The sequence below is a fragment of the Macrosteles quadrilineatus genome, unplaced genomic scaffold (assembly GCF_028750875.1).
Source record: "Macrosteles quadrilineatus isolate MER2022 unplaced genomic scaffold, UCM_ALF_1.0 Scaffold_2__2_contigs__length_208266976, whole genome shotgun sequence".
Lineage (NCBI taxonomy): Eukaryota > Metazoa > Arthropoda > Insecta > Hemiptera > Cicadellidae > Macrosteles > Macrosteles quadrilineatus.
The window spans coordinates 133,284,653-133,308,701 of NW_026542595.1; the positions used below are offsets into that span (position 1 = coordinate 133,284,653).

Below are 24,049 nucleotides of genomic sequence, written 5' to 3' on the forward strand. Positions count from 1 at the left end.
GTTTGCATTTGCATCTCTTTAGAATTTCAAACAAAAGGACGACTACGTAAATTTTATTACACCTGTAAAAGTCTTTTTCACAAAACCTAGAATACGATAAAATCATAAATAGAAGCTTAGTGTTACCTTAGCACCAAGTGTAACGAGATATGTACCTATTTTTATTATGGAATTAAGAGGTTCTCAAATATAATGCGAAAAGATATATTTTAGCAGTCGTTACTTTAATTAAAATTTAATTTCCTATAATATAATCTTTTAATGAAAAGTGTCTATGTTTCTCGAACAAAGTTGTAAAAGTTGTTAAGGTGTACTAAAATATCATACACATGTATTTCATACTATATATGTTTATGTGTAGTAACTCTATGTATATACAATACACGATTATTTCTAATATACTAAAATCATTTCACTAAAAATGTAACTACCTTAACACATTTGCAAAATAATATTTAATTACTGAGAATTACAGCGTAATAATTACTCCAGCCAATCAACATGGATTCTCATATTCGGATAGCAATTGCTTGTGAGCGGTTGATCCAATGTCAACGGTTTGAGTGGGGTTGGATATCCAGTGAGTAATTGCTACATGTGGCTGACAACCCGTGGATAAAAGGCTTAAAGTTGATGATTAGTTGATCGTTGGGTGGAAAATCAAAGTCGTCAAACAATTATTATTATGCATACGTTACTGTTACTGTAAATTGCTAAATTTTTCTCAAAATCTAGTAATTTACCTTGAGACTATTTTGATATTAAATAATGCACTAGATAGTTCCTCAGTGTCCACTATGGGGGGGCGAGCTGGTCTAGTGGTTAGAGAGCAGGACTTCGGTCCCTGAGGTCCCGGGTTCGAATGCAACCAAATACTATCAATGGATTTTATCGAATTCATAATGCCGCAACCCCTGGTTTAGCCTGAATTAACGTGAAAAAACAATCCCGGGCTCGTGACTAGTGTCTTAGGACAAAAATAAACAAAAAATACTCTTTCTCTATAGTTGAAAATACGAGTATATGAAAAGAAAATTAATCTACAAATAATGAAATGAAAAACCAAAGACCATTCCTCATGCTAAACAATATTTATTTGCTTGTGTAACGCAATTCTATGTATATTAGTAGCTATTGATTGACTCTGCTATCTTCTAGGGCAAAAAAAAAACAAAACATAACTCACTAAAAAGTAAATATTTTCCGGTTTAAAAGATACCAACTGTAACTTAGCTATTGATAAGAATATACTATTTTTTTACACATTACTATAGTCGTTATGTAATGTAATCCTAAATTTAAAACAAAAAGTAAAAAAAAACATAGCTTTCAAAGCACTTGTGGAATTAAAAGATTATACTTTTTTGGCCTTTTTGAACCTTTATATTTAGTATTACATTACCTACATTAATTTGCTAATATTTCTAACATAAGTTGTATAGTGGATATGATAAACAATAACATAGACGATTCTATCGTTACAACTTTTAAAGAATAATTGTACCAAGTAACGGTTAAATCTTCTGAAAACACTGTTGACAACAGTTGAGTACCTTCCGGCTACTTTCTTTCTTTTACTATTTAATATTCCATTATTTCAGCATGGTTTCAGCTGCGGCCCTCAACGAGTGGAACTTTATGTTCTTCAAAACGTTGTTTTACTGCTTGGATTATATCTGGACCAAACTGGTTTAGTACTTTAAACATCGTTTACATATACAAATCTAAAAAAAAATTTTAAATGTAACTTACCTATTGATTTTAAACTATCTTACAAAAAACGTTTAATAATTTGAAACAGTTAAGGTCATAACATTCGAAAACGTTGATGTGTTTTGTCTAACAAAACTAAATTGTATTATAATTCATTTCACTAAATTGTATTTTAGCAAACTGGTTCAAAAAATGATTTAGTGGAAAAATGACTTTATGTTTAATTTTTATAGGGTTGAATATACTTTCTATATTGTCCTATTGGGCATTAATATATAGACATGATGTTATTATAAATGCTTTGTTTAAAATTAAATTATAATGAAGATAGTGTACAACGTTTTGATTTTTTCAGTTTGGTCTTTCGAAATTAATATTTATTTTTTGATATCTCGAAATTGTAACTAAGAACACTCAGAAAAGATTATCTCTATGTGAAATATACTTAAAAATCAAAGCTTATCTGTCTACGTATTTTTAATTGCCACTAAGGAAGAATTAACGAATATGGCAACATATTTGACAAAAACGTAAACTTGATTATTGAAGGCTTGATTTTATTTTGTCACATATGGCACATCCTGATACAGGATTGGATGTAAATAACTCTGCAAGATCACTGGAACATTGATTACGTTGCCCCGATGAGGTTACATAGATCACTCAGTTCTGTAATTAACTTGGTATTGCATTTTATGCTCTCATAACGTCTGTATTTCAATATGTACGTTTCAATACGTATAGTTGTTACACTTTATTGTAACACATAAAGTATAGTAGAAAACATATTCTGCAATTTGGTCTTTTTATGTATTTTATGTGTTTCTATATTCTAAGCATATTAGGGAACTCAATTTCATTTAAAACATCCGCATCGATAACTTCGTTATTAAAGATATTCTCAACATATGCAATGCAGAATTCAATAAGTTGAGATTTTCAATATTCTTTCTTCAAGTGTTTATAGTCGTTTTGATTCTAACTTCTTCTGTAAAAACATCCTCGATTGTAATTGATTACAGAACATTTTTTTAAAATTTTAGCAGTTTACATATTTCTTGATATATTCATTAGGCATGTTGGTTTAGATACAGCAAATTTTTATGTTATATACATCTTATTAATTTTAAATTTACACCTTTTGGTTTATATGTATTCTAACGTATCGATTTACTAACTGTCTACGAGAGTATTTTTTTCTCCCAGGTCTTTGAAATAAAAGCTGTATAATAAATATTAATAATTGAATATTGAAATTATAGATATATAATATACACTGGATGGACCAAGGCAAGCTACAAAAGGTAAGAAGGAAAATCAGGATAGTAAAAATCTGTACAAGTACCTTAGACATTGACGAATGAAGAAGCGATGGAGCCTACAGGGAATGATGGATAGAGGACGTTCTTATCTTACTGACTATGTGGACATCACTTCGGTCATTTGGGGAAAAAATAGTTAGTAACAAAGTGTTACTTCAACATTGTATGGATTTATTTTAGATTTATTATTAATATAGATTTTGTACCATTAGTTTTTTTGTACAATAGGCCACAATCCATTTATTAATCAGATTTAAACATTCATTTATGTTTAAATAATGTATTTATTTTTAATTTCCTTTGTCCATATAAATTTATTTAGAAAAAAGTATAGGCCAATTTTCCACTAAGGTAACAATAAATTCATTCAACTGATTTGATGTTCCTTGCAAAAAATATATATACAGGCAATATAATGTGAACAAATTTCTCTTACCTACTTTTACTGCATGTTTAAGTCATATATATTATATTATATATTTAATATCATAAGACACACTTTACTCGCAGTTGTCAGCACTGCTTAAAATATCGAAGTAATTAACTTTATTAGTTTGTTTAACAGTTGTGCAATCTTGATCATTTATCTTTCCTACCCTGTGTGAGTTTGTTTGTTGTATTCTATCGATTTTGTACTCTATCTTCAATATATCGTATCCTTAATTTAGTATTTTAATACAAGTTACAGTTAATAAAAGCTTTGAGACTACACTATAATTTTTTTTCTGTATGCCTAACTAAAACAAAAGTATCATAAACAGTAAATATTTACGAATGTCAAACTATATACAGTTCAAGCACGTAATTCACAACATGTTTTAAGGCTTATATCGCAGCTAGAAAGAGAGGTTTTAGTTGACTAAAGTGGATTTTGCTTTTCTGCTGAGACTACTCTCTGGAGTGTCGCACTGCGATAAGCGAAAATATATGTTACCTGGACAATCGTACCAACCTCATCGTATTATAAATCACATACACTGTTATAATATATATATTGGTATTTTTATTATATATATTAAAACATTGTATCTGCATATACTCTACTAAATAGAGTCCAAAACTATAGGCCCTGCATTCACATGTGAGGGTAAATGCATTTTCAAAACTCTCCCAAAAAAAAAAAACTTTATTACTTGTATAATATAGGTAACAAATAACAGTGACTACAAACCATCAACAAAATATTGCTGTTCAGGGTTAAAAAATTTAATTGACCAGGTAGTTAATTTAATTATTCGCCCTCAAAGCTGGAAGTCACTGGTTTGATTCCAAATGAGATTGTTTTTGTAACCTGATGCCTTTTGTCATTTGGCTATTGGTTAATGGTGCTGTATAACGAAAGTTTGGGCTACCACTTAAAGCAGAACACTGTAAATCATGCATGACATTATTTTCGTTTGAATCGCATGCGAAGAGTGGTTAGAAGTGGTATTGGTTTTGAAGCATAATTTTAGGAGCACTTCTTCCACTGTTAAATTAATGTTAATAAAATCTATGGAGTTCAACACTTTTTGTTTTATGGTTTTCACTTGGTTTATCCCCTAAGGCAAGGAACTGAACAAAATGTTAGGGGAAAATAACAATCTTAGTACTATATAAAACGTCTTTAAAGTTAGTCGCACTAAAAACAATAACAACAAATTATTAATAGGCTTATACCCAAAGTTTCGATTTCCATGGTATTTAGTTAATTTTACATTTCAAAATACAATTTATAAGTACCATATTTTCATTTCTATTTCACATTCATAATCATTTATAAAAATCTTGGAAGGATTATTTTAAATAATTTAAGTGTAGTTAATATGGAATGAAGTATTATAGTGGTATTAATTAAGTATTAAGTTCCGTATTTGTAATTTATATTATAACAACTCAGTCTCTACTATAAGATAAAAATGTGTTAACATTACTGATAAAACTTGTGCCTATCGTACAGATAGTTGCGGTAGTGTGTTTTTTCAACTATTTACATTTGGTTCGGGTTTTCTACATGTGACTTTGGTGAAAGATTTAGTCTAATACAAACTACATTTAATCGAGGTAGGATAAAGTGTTGGTTGGTCAAAAGTTGTGAATCATATGTAGCTTTAATGGTTACTGAGCTAAAATGTAATCAAAGTATAAGGACAATATTTTATTTTATTTATGACAGAAACAAACATTGGTCATAAATATAATACACATGGTTGGTACATTGGCTATAGTTGCCTTTGTTTATTTTTAATTTTTTAACAGGAAATGTAGACAAGCGATGTTAGTTATTTAAGCTTGACCTTAAGCATTAGTTTAGTTTATTTAGGCATTTACGCTCTATGTAAGCATAGTTGTTTTTTTAATGCATAACAATAAAATATATAATATTTTTGAAATAACTGTTTGTATTTGAAACGTTGTAATATAACTAATAGTTGAATCTGGTTACAAATATCCTATAACCACGTTATCTAACGTCTAATTCATAATCTGCAGATATTAATAAAATCCAACAATGTCTCATGTGGTAAAAATCTTCTACCGAACCACCTTACACAAAAACAGAAATACAGTATAATATTTTTCCAGAATAGGATTGCTCATTCATTCGGATCTTTTAATGGTTTTCGGGAAAATAGAATTAGAAGCATAAAGATGATGAGTTTTTAAATGTTTTTTAATTGGAAATGCCAATCCTAATCCACGTAAAACGAAGTTTTAGCATATTAAATTGATACAGCTTAAACATTTTTACTGAATGTAAAAACAATTTAAACAATAGAAAGCAGAAAACAGAATTACGTTGCATAAGCCAGAGTTTAATGAAAACATGTCTAAAGAGTATATGGAATTGGTTGTTCTTTTGGGTTTCTCTCTTTTAGTGCTGCAGTTGACAATTCGCTCAGTACATATAATATTTATGAGCATTTAGTTGGAGATATTATGGATTGACATTTTATGTATCGGTTTAACAGTAAACCAACTGACTCCTAAAATAACTAAAGATAACTAACTACAACACTAACTCATATTAATAATTAAAATATTGGAACTACATTAGCCATCATTGTCTTAATTTTTTCCAAATATAAAACAAACTTCTTTATAGATTATACCATCTAAAAGTCATTTTATTTTGCCATGCAGATTCATGAAACGAAAGGACTTCCGAAACTGCTCTTGCTCAATTTTCCGAGCCGTCTGGGAGAACACTGTCCCCAAAAGGAAGAAGTATGTTCCTATGAAGCCTCCTCAGACTAAGGTGGTTGTCCACTACAACTCACATACAGATACTTGCACCTGGTATGATCATTGTATGGAGATGATGCGACAATTGTACAAGAAATACCAGGATCTAGGATTCGAGGACATACCCTACAAGTAAGGTAATGTCAAGTATATTTTACATTTGATCAGATAAATGTGATAAGTATGTGGGTGTGAATGTAAACTGGTCGTTGTGATACGTTGATTCTCATCCAAAAAACCTTTACTTGTTTAGCCCAATTTACATTGAAATTGCTAACTTGTTGTTTTTTACTAGTGGAGAAACAACCAAAAGAAATTTAGTAATAAGAAACTACTCTTAGTTAGGTAGGAAAAATGTAAGACGAAATATCTTTATTTTATAAGGTGCAACTTATGTGTATCAAATTTTACCTTTTCAATTTCCCACCTTCACATCATGCACTCTAGCTTCTAGCACATTTTATAGTAACCTTTTTACAGATTACTTCAGGATAGTAATATATAGAGTCGTGGAATTATCACATGGATAAACACCATTGTTGGTTGGCGGGATTTGAACTCAAAATACTCTGGCTATTGAGTAACTTACAGTTACAGTTAAACAGTTATAGGTTACACAATTTTTGAATTACATATTATTCTTCAGGTGAGTTTGGACCATCGAGTTTGAAATTATTTGTAGGAGTGTTGTTTTTACAACTGGGCAGAAGGTCTGATGACTATTATTGTCTTTCGTGCTAATTTGTACAATAAATTACTGTTCTATTATATTCTACTGTATGTAGGAGTGCATACCATGAAATAACTATTGTAAGACTTGTAGAATAAGATACTGTACAATATGAAATATTAGAGAAATGTAGTTGTTTCAAGCTGCCAACCGTCCTAAGTAAACAAACATTTTGTGTTACCACTTTAATGCAAACCGTTGAGACGTAATGACAAAAAGCTTTTTGCATAAGTGAGTAACAGTAACAACCTAATTTTATGACCCTACTTCATGCAAAGTTGCATAAGCCATAACTAGGGCCATAAACCTTTTACTGTAATAAAACGTTAAATAAAGTTGCATAACCGTTTCGCCTATGGCCATAAAAATCGTTCGCTAACGGTAAAGTTTAGTTTTTATTACTCATGTAAAGCTGTCAACCAAAGTGTACGTTTTTTTACATATTTTATCGATGTTTCAGGGTCATTAAGTACTAGTTCATCACAAAAACATAATTAAGTATTATTACTTGATATTCTTATATGTGTAGATGAATTTAATGAACCAATTCCATACGTTTTACTAAAATCTAGAAATTTGCGTACATTTAAACTGATCTTATATGTATATTATTTAATCTTTTTTATTCATTGAGCATTATAGTGCAACATAACACCATATGCCAATACATTATACTGTTTTAAGGAGAAAATGCTACAATTAAAATATCTTTATTATTTTATAAAATAACAAAAAATAGTGTTTTTCTGCAAAACAATTTCCGGTTTAAGAAGAAGAATTTCATTTACTTCAGTATCTTGAGACACTAATTTTATTCAACTCATTACTGCAATAATTATCATTAAATCTGTATATTTTAACTCTCAAAACAGGTATCTACTAAAAGGACACGTTCCTGTACGATACTGCATAAAATATTTAATATATTCAGAAAACATTTTACCTTATCAACACCATTAACGAAGCTCTGAATAATTCATATACGTACAAAATTTTCTAAAGATTTTCTTGGGTTTATTTTCCAACCCTTCCCTTTTTCATGTGTATTTACTCACATTCTAGTTTCTTCTTGATAATATTTCTGTTAGTTTTGTAGTGGGAGCGGACGGTGAAGCATATTGTGCTAGAGGGTGGAAGAGACAGTCTGACCCAAGTCTCCCGTACCCGGAGTTGGTAGGAAGCAAGATAGACATTCTGTTGTTTGGAGACTGGTCAGGTAAGTTTAACAGTTGAATAAACCCCAGTTTGATCGAAAATCCCTTTGAATAATAATACAAGTTGAGACATTTAATTCCCATAATCGCTTGTAGAAACACAACCAAGGGACCAATTGTTTTGACAGGAGTGTATGTAGAAATCTTGGGGAACAATTAATTTTGTGACGAAGGAAAGCTTTTCCAGTGATAAAAACTAGTTAAATGTGAAGTGCTGGAAAGTATTTAAAGGGCTAATGTAAAGAAGGAGGGTTCAAAAAGATCGTTACAAATAAATCCATAATATTTTAATTTTGTTAATGTACCTATTTACTATAAAATAATCCCTGCATATTTTATATAAGCTATCTCAGACAAAACCAAATCGATAGAATATAATTTCGATTCATATTTGTTCCGTTTGAATAAAATAATTACTGGTCCTTATAGATGGTCTACTTCAGTATCCGGAATTCAATTATGAAACATAATACCAAGTTGGACGTAACTAGACAACTAGTTAGCTAGAGCACTATCATCTATTACAATGTATAACTACCACAGATTCCCTGCTAATTAGAGGCTTAATAAGCTGGTTGCAAAAGAAAATTACAAAAATCAATTACATTCAAATCTCTAATTATTTTTATACATTTTAAGGTTGAACAATCAATGCTTTTACTTGAGTATTCAATGTCTCTTCCGTTGTGTTGCAGACACGATTCCTCCCAAACGAATGCGGAAAACGCTTGCATCCTTCATTGACTACGGAATCGAGTATGGTAGAATAACCAAGGACTACGATTTGCTCATCGTAGACAATAACTTATGGGATGAATATACAGCGAAACATTCGAATATAGTAAACAATATTAAGTGAAAAAGTACGTTTCATTTGTAATCGCACTTTTTATTTTACTATCTACTTAAGGATTGAAGAATATATTCTACAAAACAATTGACAATCAATGTTAATAATCTCAAAAAAGATATTCCATGGCTGTAAATAACAATACTTATGAACAAGTGATTATTATTTAATGCTTTAACCCGATATTAGTAGCTATTAAAATAACTTTCCACTTAAATATGATATTTAACCGATAAAAAATGCTTCAAGCATACAATACTGATAATCAAAGTGGTATTGAGATATTAACCATCGTCAAAATTAATTGTATAAACAAAAACAAAACTACAAAATTCAGAAATATTATGTATTTCAAATTATTCAGTGTGATTATTACCTACCTATTTCAGTATTATTTTTTGTTGCACCCCTTTACTATTCCAATTAGTAACACTTATAAAACATATATTTTTTTTAAATACTAGTATTTTTTTAAATAATCCTAAATATTTTTACACAACAGAAGTTGAAACAAATTTATTGAGTGTGTGGACACAATTAGGGGTAAAATGAATCTGTTTTCCAGCTATATTATCTTGATTATTCATTTATAAGCCACAAAAAATTCACTTAAAAAGTTTAAGAGTCCTACTTATTTTGACAAAACATGTTGAATTTGTAACAAAGCTTTATCATAAGACCTTTAAAAGTTACAAACTCTGTGATATCATTGAAAACATGAGAGTAGTTTAGATAACTAAACTCACAATTCCATTAAGATAACGTCAGTTTATATTAGGGACTAGAACAATCTGTGTCTACGTCAAAGCGTATTTTAAAGCTCTTGTTGTTTGTCAGTTTTATCTTTTGACGACTGCTTGTCAATTTAAGTTTAGACAACAAAGGTATGTTATTTTATATGTTTGTTCGTAACATTTATACCAGGGTTCTGTTTTAGCACTTTGGTGACCCATATATGGGGTATTAATATATTTGTACATACAACCTACTAAAGGGTTGTGCTTTTACACTTCAGTAGGGATATTAATAAATGTTTATGTGAACAAACAGTATAATATTATAACATGTCGTCATAAGATTTACACTTAAGGATAAAATTATGGGTTGATGTGCAAATACAAATCAAGGAGATGGTTTTATATTTATTTAAATCAAACAAAAATCTTTTATCAATCCCAACGATAGTTTTCCTAAATCCTTGAACTGTGCGAATTACTTCTCTGTTGCATCCAGCAGATATGTTTAGTATGAAGTTGTTTTTTTTCAGATTACAGGGGTTTTAAAAATTATTTTGAAATATCACATATATTAATTTCAGTACAGTAATACTTAATGATTAACATCTAGCAACATGCTTTGAGATTTTACATTTTGCGATAAAATAGATCAACATCATGTTTTACTTTAACTTAACCCTCTGGTAGTTACAGATTCAAAATAACTGATTTGATTAGTAATAGGCATCCTCATATTTCTACTGAAAGTTCCTCGTCGCCCATGGCTGCAGCGGATTCCGTTAACAAATTAGTTTCTCTCAAACGACATCAAGTGTTTTTCTGGCATTCCAACTAGTCTATTTCTATGATTTTTATCTGTCAAGTAATATTTTAGTCACCCTTACATTACATAAATTCTTAAAGATATATTAAACAAAGATCCTATCTCGTTAATTTGCAATTTCTTATATTTATTTCCCATCTTAACAGTTGTCTAAACCGTGGGGTGGTTCTTTGGTATAAACTTGCAGTGTTTATTAATGTAATGTATATGTGTTTATTAATGCACCTCTTAAAGTAAGGAATCAAGCCAAGTTAAATTGGAATTTGACTACTGTTGCTAACCTCTTACCAGGTTAAACTATCAGTGTCGGTCCCAGGATTACATTTCGGGGACGATCATTGTGGGGTCGTGGGAGTATTGAATATTCCCCAGAAAAAGGGGGGTTCGGGGGTCCCCTGCCGGAAAAAATGTGGAATTTATAGCGTAAAAACCTATGTTTATACATTTTTGAGCTCTTAAATATGCTCAAGCTAATAGTATTTACGTTAACTAAAAAAATATAAAATATTTCGGGGGGGGGGGGATATATCCCTCCCATCCCTCCCTGGGACCACCACTGTAATAAACTTGCAACTACTAACCTGATTTTATTATTCCATTTCGTAATTCAGGTGAACGATGGAGTTTGACGTACTGCCGAGGTTCGTAACCCGTACTAACTGGGGAGCAGAGCCTCCAATCAAGGTCCACCTCAACAACAACCCTATGGAACATGTGTGTTTCAACTACAACACCGGAACTGCAAGCTGCAGCGGTGACGAAGAGTGCTTCCCTCTGCTGAGGAAAATGCAGAAGGATTACATGGACGAGGGCTTGTCTGATATTCCTTTCAGGTTACAAATATTTTCTTCAATTCACGATTGTGCAGACAAAATACAATTTTATATGCTTTGCAGCCATGAAAGTTCTATAAATTAGGAAAAAACACTATGACCTTTTTGGCAATAAATGTGTCTTCACAATGTCCCCTACAGTGGAGTGGGGAATGGGGTACCTCAGGGAGGGTGTCAGGGTCCCATAGGGTCATTGGGCCAATCTGAAGGGTCGGCGGAAGTCCCTTACATTAATTTGCGCCACATGGACTACACGATGACAGTTTAGCTTTCTTTTACTATTTGCAAGCAGAAGCAGGTTTCTGGAATGCTGGAGGTTTTCTTCGCGCTTCCTCAACGCAAGAGGAAACAGATGAGACTCCTGCTGCTAAACGTCGAACCTGATTGATTTTTATTGTTTCCGATTTGGTCCTGTCTTAAAATCCATCTGAAAAGCCTCATAACTTATTTTACAAATACCAATTGATCGAATGTATTGGTTACTTATTTGATATACTGCGTAATGTTTGATAGACCAATCAATTAATCAGGATCTTGTTGAAATTAAATAAACTGTAAAACCACCTATTTTAAATGAATGAATCATACAAAATTATCCCTTGTGATTGGTAATGAACTGCTAAGAAGAAAATGTTTACGATGTACTAGGATCATTTTATAAAACAAACCAGAATTGGTCATAGGATAAACAACCAGCAGAATTTGATGATGCGCTAGGGTTATTTTAGGTGTGTATTGGAACAGTATCATGTTGGATCTTAATGAACACATTAGTTTTATATAGAAATAAAAACCAACGTGCTTATGTGATAGGTGTTGAAGTAATAAAATGCAGAACTTTGTGATTATTCCAGGGCCCTCGTACAAAACTAGGTTATTGTGGGGATTGGATAAGTTTGCATATCCCTTAACCTTAAATACAGAGTAATTTTCCTATTTTATGCACTTTGAAGGTTACTTAAGCTAAATAACTCAACACAACATTAGCAAAAACTTAAATCGTCTTTCACGTTACAGTTGGAAAGAACCAGGCTAAATAGTTTTAGGATATCATTGCAGTTAGTTTCATTTAGATCTACCTAGATTTGATATAGAAAACGAAAATATGTCGGAAAGAATAATGTTGGAAAACTTTGTATGTTTGTCATGAAACCGCTCTTGTGGTCAATGACAGTATGTTGATCTGTGGTTGATTTTCAGTTTCCTAGTGGGAGGGGATGGCACTATTTACGAAGGTCGGGGATGGCATGTAAGATCCTCATCCGCAATACAAGGAACCACCATGTCTCCCCGTCTAGACATTGGCTTTCTGGGCACGTTCCATAGTAAGTAACCACTGGTTCTTCTATTGAAAATCATCTTCTTTTAGAAAATAATATCTTGGACCTACAATGAACAGTTTAAAATTGTATTAGCTTCTCGCAGGATATAACGCTGTTCATATCCTCAATTGTGAGTAAGTAAAAGATTAATGGAAAATGGAGAGAGATGCCTTGTGCAGATATTTTTTACTATGTTCATGTTGCATGCAACAAATAAGCTATTGACTTTTTAAAGTTGATACAGCAACATTTTGCTTACCAAGCGCACACTATTACCATTGACGTCGAATATTATTAATAAAGTATGTAACAAGATTTGTGTTATTTCAAAATATAATGTGTAAGCATACACTATTATAAGAAATTAAAAAGTCTTCAACCTGTAAGTCTGAAAACTAATTTATTTACGAAACAGTTTTAATAAACCACTAATATCGTTATGCTTAGTGGCCCAGGATCACTTATAGAATAAAAATGGTTTATATTACCTGTCCGTCAGTGATCCTATTGTTGTCGTCTTATGCGACCGGTTTCAGGATTAAAATCCCATCATCAGGCTGATAAAAATGTCATGTCACTCAAGTTGAGGTCGTCGGTAAACATAAAAACACACACATACAACACGAAACAAGAAAATACGAAATAACATTGCTAGCTACTGGCCAGTACAGGACACTACGACGCGGCACGGGTAGTTGCGTGGTCATGACTGAGTGGCGTGGTAGTGTCCTGTACTGGCCAGTAGCTAGCAATGTTATTTCGTATTTTCTTGTTTCGTGTTGTATGTGTGTGTTTTTATGTTTACCGACGACCTCAACTTGAGTGACATGACATTTTTATCAGCCTGATGATGGGATTTTAATCCTGAAACCGGTCGCATAAGACGACAACAATAGGATCACTGACGGACAGGTAATATAAACCACTTTTAAACCACTAATAGTAGAGTACTCCTCTTTGACACTTTCATGGGTAACTATTGCTAATTTTAAATGATTTTGAGTAAGGTAGAATATTTTACGAAAATATCTAGAGAAACTATTACCACACAACTGGAGCTTTTAGTAAAATCTGTTTGGAAAAAAAACACTTTTTAGTTTGCAATTATGTGGTGAACTAAAAAAATTACTGACCAAATGTTTTTTTCTTCACATAATAAGATATACCTTTTTTGTCCTAAACAAGAAAGTGCTATGACCGAATACTTTTACCATCTCTGAAATGCTAAACGAGTAGAAATTGTTTTCAGGAGATACAGTTCCGAAGAAGATGTACTTCAGAGGGATCGACTGGGTTTACTATGGAGTCAGAATGAATCTACTCATAAGGATGTATTCCTTCCAAGAAAACCGTCAACCTCCAAGGCCGAAGTACATGAAAACTTACATACCATATTTAAAAAGCTTAAACCAGTAGGATTAGTTTTTGTGCATAATTGTCTGTCCTTATTTATTTTGATTGTTTTATTTCAATAATACGAGTATTAAAATATTGTTAAAACAACAGGTTATCAGTAGTTATTATCTCCATATCAAAATAAGTTCAAAAGTGAATTGATTAACAAAATAATTGGTACAATTAATCTTAAAAAATGATATTTATTATAATAAACATTCTACACAATAGCTTAGTTGATTGTAAAGAATTAAAGCTTTCTTGTGTATTTATTTAAACGTTTAATATATCATATTCCTACAAGTTTATTTACGTTTACCTGAAAAAGATTGTTTAGTCTGTCCTGATATTATACATTTCTAAATAAACTCTCAATTAACGTCAATACCTTATGTTAATTCAGTTTAATTATAAGGGCTATGAATGTGACTTGAAACAGGTAAAAATACATAAAAATAAGTTGTAACAGGAATCACGCAAAAAATAGCGCATTAAGTTGAAAAAAAGAAATAGGAGCGTCATTGACCTCCTGTCACTAGTGAGTGATGGTCTTATCACATCCTCCCCACTGCATCATTTGTATCTTACATCTACTTCATCTGATAATGTTACAATATTACTTATCTGATAATGCTGAAAAAAATACATCCGTCATAACCGAGTAAAAATAGGTCAACAATGAATGGTGGTGTCCACTTATCTTTATCTAGCACTATTTTGAGATTATGGCCTTAGTTTGTAAATGCACAATGTTATAATGGACTAAAAGTAATGTTATAAAAAGTTCTCATAACTTTAGAATGGATAAACATTTTTTTCAAACGAATTAAAGCATCGTATTCAGCCCCTGGTTTGAAACGATGGGTCACAACCCTACCTTTACTTTTGAAAAAATAAATCTGTATCCAATATGGCGGATCCAAGATGGCGGCCAAAAACTTAAACCCAGTGAAAATGAAGTACTTGCTACTCTACAATGATCTGACGTGGTTCTGAGTTGATATCTTAAGAAATGTATAAAAAAGTAGGGGGGGAACTCATTTGAAACTCACCCTGTATAAAACAATTCACAATTATTTTCCTCATATTTTTTTAAGTTTTGAACAGCCGCCATTTTGAAATGACTTGATGAAACTTGACCATTTTCAACCCAGGCCGAGATAATGTATTCCAGCACTTGTGAGCCAAAATTCATGAAAATCGGTTCAGGCATTCGGTCGTTATAGCCAATTCACGGGGACCCAGCATCCGCCTACGGCTGCCATTTTGATGACGTCATTACGGACGACCGAGGTCCTTCAACATTGGGGTCTGGGCGGTTTTAGGTTCAGAAACTTGTATACTATAACCTCCTAAAATTGTAGCCTCTCTGCCAGAACTGAAATATTTTCCTGCTACCCAACCTGACTATTAAGCCAATGTCATTTTGTATGACCTAATAATAGATAAATATTTGAAGTTGGCAATATTTTCTGGTTAATTTGATCAAAATAGAAACCTTTGATTTATTGACATAAAAATCTGTACAATAATTAACATCTGAAAGCTGTACAATAATTATCCTTCTACTCTATTTATCTAAAAATTATTTAATATTTATTTTTAATTACAAATTTTATTTCTGTTCGGTTTCTTAATACACAAGACTTCAAAAATTATAGAATATTTTTTACTATATCCAACTTAATCCATAGTAAAGATTTTACATTGCTTAGTCTCTCATAAATTGTTCATTATATTTCACATATTAACAATTAGCAACAGTTAATTTTATTCTGTCATCATTTAATTTATTGTTCTTATAAAAATATCCTTTAGAGTAAATACGATCAAATAAAAGAAAAATACCAACCAAAACATAGACTCAATCCGAACATTCCAAGCATAAACATTGAAAACGCCGACAAACAAGTGATATTGACAGTGTTGTGTGGTTGTCATCTGTCTACATCCTATCGCACATTAAAAAACAAACACAGACCTTCAAAAACACTCAGTGGAAGATTTTTTAACCATAAAGAGTATTTTCATTTTTATCAGCAGACGTTTAGTTAAGAACGTTTGTAGTAAAGATTATTTAAGTTTTTTTCAGACATTCTTTTTCCATGAAAGTAAAGTGTTATGGCATATATTTAAATAACTAAATATTATTATCGAAGCCCCACATACTGTAGTATTAATTATTATAAAAATATTTAAAATATATATTTTTTTATATTTAAAAATTGTGCTACGATTAATTGGTTATACAGTATATATGCTTAAAGGTTTATTTACTATATTATCGACCTAAATAGTACTACGAAGATGTAAATATAATATGAAATGACACTTTTATTTATAAGAAATCGTTCAGAAATACTTGGTAACCTCTAGATGAATATTCAACTAAATTGAATTTACTCTAAGACTAATTGGACAGTTAGGTTGATCTGCTCAAGGCGTTGTCAAAGGAACGAAATTATCACAAGAACTCTATTGTACCGAGAAGCGGACTAAACTCACAGCCTAAGGGTCTAGTGTTTGTTTTATCTTTGTTACGGTCTTTCTATGTAATTCTGGTTACACCTTTCAAAATGTTGTGTTTTAATTAAACCTGAGTTTATTTTTAGATTGCTTGCTTGGCAAAACGTTTGTAGTTTTTTCTCTGCAATAAAAATATTGTGTATCTTTTATTTGCATTTTTCTCTAGGTGAAGGATTGTGCTTTAAAATGGTATAAATTAGGAATTTATCATCGAAAACCACTAAATGTAGGGAATAAAGGTAAAAAATCCGAAATTTTGTTTACGTATTTTCTTCATTGGTTTTGTTAAAAATATTATATTTAAGTACTAGTAGTGAAAGTAGGATTTTCTGGAGTGCACTCAAGTTTCATGTAAGAGGCAAAGCCGAACACAAGGAACACTAGAGTTCACCTAAGAGGCGAAGCCGAGTGAGGGTTATTTTCACGTACGAAGCGAAGCCTAGAACAATTGGGTAAAGTGCCGGAAAATCACTTTCGGTTCAAGATACGCCAAAGCAAGGCTTTCTGTACTATAATCTGTGCAAGGAAGCCCACTTTGTCGGGTGACAATTATTACTTTCTTTGATATCAGCTGTGTTTGAAAATCATATAAGCCTACTTTCTGTAAGGAGTGATGAAGTTTTTAATCAAAAGCTTAAACTCTATCTGCTACAGGATGTACTTGAAAGTAACCAATTACTACAGTAGTCTCACGCCAGAACGATTCATCCACTATTCTATTTACGTTGTTCCGCCCAGTGAATGCTATCGTTGTAGTTTGTTGAATCTGGTGATTGGTTTGTCTGTCGTGCCATTGGTGGAGGATGTATTTTGTTTTAGCAGCAATATGATGGAAGTAAAGACAGCATTATTTCAGGATTTAATCTTACTATTGACTTAAGTTTGCACGATAAGTTAATTACATAAGCACACACCAAATTTTAACAAAAATTATAAAATAAATTTAATTTTTAATAAACCTTTTTAATGTAATTTTAAAATAAAAATATTAATTTGATAGGTTGTTTTTTATAAACACATGAACAGTAGATAATTCTTAAATCATCGTGCATGAAAGGAAATTCTTAAATATAAAATGTTATTTATATCACTATTACACGATCTAATTTATTATTCATACTACATCAATGCATAACCTATCCCTTTCCCAAAATCAGTTCATCTTATGATAAAATAAAAACAAAATTTGGACACTAAAGTAGATGTTTATTAGCCAAGTATATTATTTGCTCAATAAGGGGAAATGCAGTTGAACAAGCAAGTGCTAGAGTCAGGTTCTAAATAAGTCCAGTTTTCTCTTTAAGTTTTTTTATATTATTATAGTTGATAAAGAAACGCTACGGCTTATAATATTTTGCTCTTTTAGTTTGACACAATTCCAAAGTTAGTGTATGAGCAGTAAACTTTGGCTGTAACTGAATTAAACTTAGTTTCTTACCTTGAACTGAAAAAATGTTTTAAAAGGGAATAAACTAATGGGTAATTTTAATGTGAATTTCTTTAATTTTTTTCTGGTATCATTTCGATGAATATATCAATAATTCTTCAAGTTTAGAAATAAATGCAGATATATTTGGGCCTAAGCCCAAATGACCTGTTTGTGTTGTATTCTAATATGTTGTGAATATCTCAATAAAAACTGGACTTTATTCCATTTAGGAAAGCACAACACACCCAACATGCAAATCATGACAACTACTGACTAAATCTAAAAAAGACAACCCCACGTTAGAAAATAATTCTTTAAATCTATTTAAACTAATATGGGCATACAAAGCAAATACCAGCAAACAATAAACAAGGAATTGGACCCCATCAAAGTGCATTAATATTCCAAACAAACTAAATGTGCTTATACGATCCATCCCGGCTATTTAAATATTTACTTGTATCATCACTGTGTCAAAGCTTTGTGTGGTTGCTTAACAGCTGATTGTACAGCTGATGGTATGATGGTGTTAGACCATGTGATGAGTAATCATTAGTACATGCAACACCTGACCTATGTACTTAACAATATAATGTCAGTGTGGACATGCCGGCATACTGGTCAAAGGGATGTAACAGTATAATAGATCAGGGAACCAAAGCATTGATTAAATCATGAATGTTATAACTCTTCATTGCAGTATCAACTTCAAAGGCATATAAGTTATTATAAATTAAAACTAAAAATCCAAAACTGTCCTACACCAATCTGTCAACATTGCTATCGATTGGTCTTCATGTTTGCATTCATTGAGTTTCATACATCTGCCATCAAATTAACATTTTTTGACGTAACAAATAAAAAAGATTGTTTTCAAATTGTTTAGGAATTAAACTACGTTACAACTTTATTTATTATACAAATAAACCTGAGCTTTCATTTTCTAACACTTAATAAAAATAAAACTAGACATACGGCAATTAAATTGTGTTATTCTAGTGGATTAGGCCATATGACAGCAGATGTGATTTATTTAAAAGCTTGTTAACAAAAATGTTGTAAGGATTGTTGCAAGAAGAATTGTTAACCACAAAATATACCCATGAATAATTTATGTTTGCTTACTGGGCTACAACGATGAAAATGTATTTTGTTATTATTTAAATTATGGTTATAAATATGCTCTGTCTGGTTGTACTTATTGCTAAATACTTTATCTTAAACATAAATTATTAAGGTGAACTAACATTTTATCGGCCACATAAAGATACAAAAATGTTACAAATGAACTACATTTTCCAGAATTAACATTTCTAAAGGAGAGTCATTCGTGACATTCCGTGTTTAAAACCATCACGGCTGACATTGCTATCTGTGATTGGGAGAAAACATCGCTACAAAAACCAAACAAAATGTATTTTGATTTGAAATTTAGAGTGGACAAAAGGTAATACATCGTCTATAAGGAAGTGACGACCATATTATTTTCTTAGCTATTAATTTAAGCAATTTCCAATTTTAAACAGTCATTTAAATCAGAGGCAATTGTTTACTTCTAGTTTTCAATTTTAATATCAAGCTGGAAGTGCTAAATAATATGTAGGTTGTTAAATTAGTAAATGAAATCAGTTAAACATACATTTTTGTCCATGACTCTAGTTTGAATTGAAATTATATTTAGGTTGCATATATTTGTATGTTTATACAAAATTAATTGTTTTACATAGTTCTAGAAAGATTCAAGCTAGGGTCCAGAACTTAATTCATCGCTGGAAAATATGATGTGAACTAAAAGAGAAATTAAAGCAAACGCCATTAGTTATAATGAAAGGTGAAGGGATTTAACTTATAAAACCGAGTTCCGTTTCTAATGAGGTAGCCTTTTAGCCATAAACTTCATTGACCAAATAAAATATCCAGGAAAAGACCCGTTCACTCTGAAACTCGTATACCTTTTCAAAAAATTGACGATACATTTAGTACATAATTTTCTCGCAAATGAGAATCTGAAAACCATTGTCGTACCGTTTTTATTTACACTTGTAGCTCAAGGATTTAAAACTAAACTAACTTAATTTATATTACAAAAGAAATTGGAAATTTTATTTTATTTCAAAGTCTATGTTTTGCAATTTGTTGTACTGTATTTAAGTTATGGTCTTATAACAATAATGGTTACAACGTCCAAAATGTAAATTCCCACAAACAAAGAACAGACTTTACTATTCCATGTTATTAATTAAAACCCATAAAAGAGATATTAGGTTAGCAATATAGGTTATGGGTTTCAAGAACTTAGTGGGATTATCAACCATATTTTGGCAAAAGCATAATATATACGATAAAATTACTATTTTATAAAGTATAGCTGCGTAAAAATATGGTTAAACTAAAAAAAAACTCTTTCCGAATGTCTACTATCATCCGTTTCATGGCTTAAAGTACAAAATGATTTAGGGTAAAGAACTATAAATTAATAATTCCCAATTTGTATACATATTTTGTATAAGAACAAAACAATAAAATCGTATTGGTGTATAAGGTATCTCGTTAAATTTAAGGAAATGGTTTTGGGATTCAGTGGAATTATTATTATTAGACCTATAGTTATACTCGATAGGTGGACCCTAGACTTGAAGTAAAATCTAAACCAGGGAAAGGACTAATCGCTATTCATATGGAAATCGGTGAAAAAGAAAAAAATAAATAGTTTTCGTGATTGGAAAAAGTGTTATGACAATGTCATATTTACAATATTTGTAACCTCATTTGCATACTTCATAGTATTAAAATTTTTAAATAATTGAAAATAATTATTCAAATGGCCTTCAGTCTTTGTCCACACAGAAAAACCACTAAAAAAATGTTTTCGATTTATGTATTTCAAGATTTTTTTTTATTTTTTTTATTAATATAAATGTATGAATTATTCAAACAAATTTATTTTCAATAAGAACCACTGTCTAATCTTTTTAATTCAGTTAAGAGAAGTGTTGCAATCTTGCAGCTATTTCAAAAACAAACATGAAACCTTGTTAACGAAACTTTTTTATCAACTTCATCTTAGTCATCCGAAGATGAGGAAACGAGAAAAGCTTAGTCTTAAAATCTTCTGATTCCCATAAGTTGTTGAAACCTGTTGTAGATAGTTTTAAGTCAATTATTATAAAAACAGTTTGAACTAGTTTTATGGGAATGTAAAAAAATATGATTTTACAGAATTTAATGATAATAACTCGACTATATATTTAATTTTAGTTTCTCCTTCAAGTGAAGTTTTACAGAAATAGCATAGATTTTTATACTGAATTATATATCCCATCTATGGACAAGGTGTTGCTATTTTTTTTTCATTAAAAGAGATTCTGGACTGGCTCATAAAACTATATTAGTTTTAAATTTTTTTTTAATGGCGACAGCTGGTCCATATAGATAGGGATGTCATATAGGATGTATCCAATTGTCAATGTTTGTTTCAATATTTAATGCATTTATATACATGGCGGGTCAGTTCGACAGGGTTTTTATAAACCAAATTAAGTATGTAGAACATCACTACTATTTAACTATCAAGGTTTAAGCATGTAATGTTTTAATTTCCCTTTATAAATAAAAATTAATTTCACAAAAATTAACGTTTACCTTGAAACAAAATTTTCTTATTGCAGTATAAAACATTAATAAGTTGCACTGTATAATACATAATGAAACTCGAAAACCAGAGGCTTATATATAATGAAAATGTAATTTTTCCGTTTAAATGCCTCCTCAATATATCTTCCAAAATAAAATGGAATAGTAGACCAGTACCAGCACCAGATCTGCTTTGTCTTCAATGGTAACTAAACTCTTCCAACAAACGTTTTTCTCAGATAGATGTGCTTTTATCTTAGAGAGCGTTTTCCGCATCTTAAAGAGAAGCGTTTTAAAATAAAAATCCAGACCGACGACATTTCAAAGAGAGTGATATAAACATCCCTCACTAAGTCTAAACCAAGTCGCTAGCAACACTACTTTTTTGATAAACTCTTTCAACTTGTTTCATTATATTCGTGTAAAATAAATCGTTTAAACTCTATTTAAATGTTTTAATCGTTATTTTTATTGTTGTTTTAATTTTTATTCACAGTTTTTTTTCGATGATTTTCACGAAACTTAATTTGAGACACGTTCCTAAGTTGTCCAAGCCTGGATTTGAGCTGTAGGGCCCATCATAGAGTCTGTGCCCTTTGATATGAATTAACAACATTATAAAATGTTCCTACAGTCCATGTACAAGTCTAACTTAAAATATTAAGTCTTTGTTTCAAAACAATGAATCACTACTTAATTTGTAACCAGATGTAATCATATTCTTGTTTTTTGTTTGTTTGTTTAGCAAGATTTTTATTCAATATAAAGTCATATTTAATACAACATATTCTTAAAAACATGCATTGGAATAAATACTCTTAAATTATATATATGAGAAATCCTGCATAGTATTTAACTAAACCAACCAATGCAAATTACTAAATTATTAATTATTATTATTAATTTTATGAACGCACCAAGCTGCCAGAAGCTACATTTTTAGTCCACGTGAGGCTATCAAGTTAGGAAAACTGTAAAAACTCTTTGAAACTTATTACCTGACCAAGCTCTTATTTATATGTTTATATTTTCATCGCCATTTTATAATGCAACAGCGTGTGGTAAAGATTATTCTTATGTTTAAAATATAAGGTCTGACTTTATTATAGGGTATAGTTTATTGTATAAAACAATTAAAAGCTAGAGGTTAACACTTGTCACGTTTATACACTTGCCTCTTTTCTCTGATTAGTTATGGGTTTTCTAAGATCATATTTAATTGAAACTGGTTTAGTGTATTGAAACATTCAAATCTGTTAAGATACAATATCGTTATCCCAATTAAATAAAACACAATTAACCTCAACATTCCTCTATTTTGCTTCACATCGCTTCATATATATAAGCTAATGTTTTAATAAACAATTCTATTATTTTATTCAAAGGACAAATATTTCTCTTATTTGAAAAGTAATTTCCCTCACGCGTAATCCCAATGAAATAAATATTGGTCTCCATAACAGTATTGGCTAGAATATTTTTTATTTATTAAACAATTTTATTATTTTTTTATGAAAAAAATATGTTTTTAAATTTAACAGTCTTTTCTATCTTTCGTGATCCCAATAAAATAAAACTTGGTTAACCTGAAAAACATTTCCTTCAAATCGATTAATGTTGGCTATATTTATTTAACATATTATACAATTCTTAGATTATTTTTTTCTTAGAGGAAATAATTTTCTTCAAACAGTCATTTTCCTCCACCAAAATCTGCAGCAATGTGGTACTACCACTACCACTACACCAGTGGTAGTGCGGTCCACAATCACAAACTTAATCACCTCACACACATTTGTCTCCATTACCCTCTCCACAAAGGACTTTCCGGAGTTCAGTGATATATAAACCCACCACCTCATTCATCCATAATATACTTGTATTCTGTGGCTCTAAATGATTGTCAATTTGTGTTAAGGGGGCTGTTTTATATTTTTTGTGTAATCGACTTACTAGTAAAATGTATTAAAAAAAAACTAAAAAAATTGTGTTCTGGCTGGGTATGATTGCATTTTTTACAGCTTTTAATATGTGTTGATTAAGTAGATGACACTTATATTTTGAAAACAATACAATTTTAATATCTTTATGAAATAAAGTATACAATTTCAAGAAGAAAAAAGTTGTTCGCAAAAGATAGTTACCAATAAAAATATATTTATGTTTGAAAATGGTGGCCATTATATTTATTCTTTTACCTACATTTCTTACATAAGGCTTTACGTAAAATAGTTGTATCTCTTTTAAAAATCTAAGAATGAAAACTAGCAATTTGTACTAAACTTTAAAGCATTCAA

The 24,049-nt window shown here is 30.7% G+C and overlaps 2 protein-coding genes across 2 annotated transcripts; both read left to right on the forward strand.

Moving 5' to 3' along the window:
• The first annotated feature begins 4,990 nt into the window (after positions 1 to 4,990).
• Positions 4,991 to 9,063, forward strand: LOC128984905 (peptidoglycan-recognition protein 1-like). The gene is made up of 4 exons (XM_054404275.1): positions 4,991 to 5,078; positions 6,159 to 6,392; positions 8,079 to 8,206; positions 8,900 to 9,063. Exons 2-4 carry the CDS (start codon positions 6,163 to 6,165, stop codon positions 9,061 to 9,063), a joined length of 522 nt encoding a protein of 173 aa, XP_054260250.1. The 5' UTR covers positions 4,991 to 5,078; positions 6,159 to 6,162.
• An 802-nt stretch (positions 9,064 to 9,865) lies between these two features.
• On the forward strand, positions 9,866 to 14,275 carry LOC128984224 (peptidoglycan-recognition protein 1-like). The gene is made up of 4 exons (XM_054403525.1): positions 9,866 to 9,938; positions 11,226 to 11,447; positions 12,648 to 12,772; positions 14,019 to 14,275. Exons 2-4 carry the CDS (start codon positions 11,233 to 11,235, stop codon positions 14,183 to 14,185), a joined length of 507 nt encoding a protein of 168 aa, XP_054259500.1. The 5' UTR covers positions 9,866 to 9,938; positions 11,226 to 11,232; the 3' UTR covers positions 14,186 to 14,275.
• Positions 14,276 to 24,049: the final 9,774 nt, after the last annotated feature.

What these genes read in the sequence shown, in the direction of transcription:
- LOC128984224 (XM_054403525.1), top strand. Translation starts at nt 11,233, where the DNA reads ATGGAGTTTGACGTACTGCCGAGGTTCGTAACCCGTACTAACTGGGGA. An exon ending in TTGTCTGATATTCCTTTCAG is followed by an intron (nt 11,448 to 12,647) that starts GTTACAAATATT and finishes GTTGATTTTCAG; the next exon opens with TTTCCTAGTGGGAGGGGATG. An exon ending in CTTTCTGGGCACGTTCCATA is followed by an intron (nt 12,773 to 14,018) that starts GTAAGTAACCAC and finishes AATTGTTTTCAG; the next exon opens with GAGATACAGTTCCGAAGAAG.
- LOC128984905 (XM_054404275.1), top strand. Translation starts at nt 6,163, where the DNA reads ATGAAACGAAAGGACTTCCGAAACTGCTCTTGCTCAATTTTCCGAGCC. An exon ending in TTCGAGGACATACCCTACAA is followed by an intron (nt 6,393 to 8,078) that starts GTAAGGTAATGT and finishes TATTTCTGTTAG; the next exon opens with TTTTGTAGTGGGAGCGGACG. An exon ending in GTTGTTTGGAGACTGGTCAG is followed by an intron (nt 8,207 to 8,899) that starts GTAAGTTTAACA and finishes GTTGTGTTGCAG; the next exon opens with ACACGATTCCTCCCAAACGA.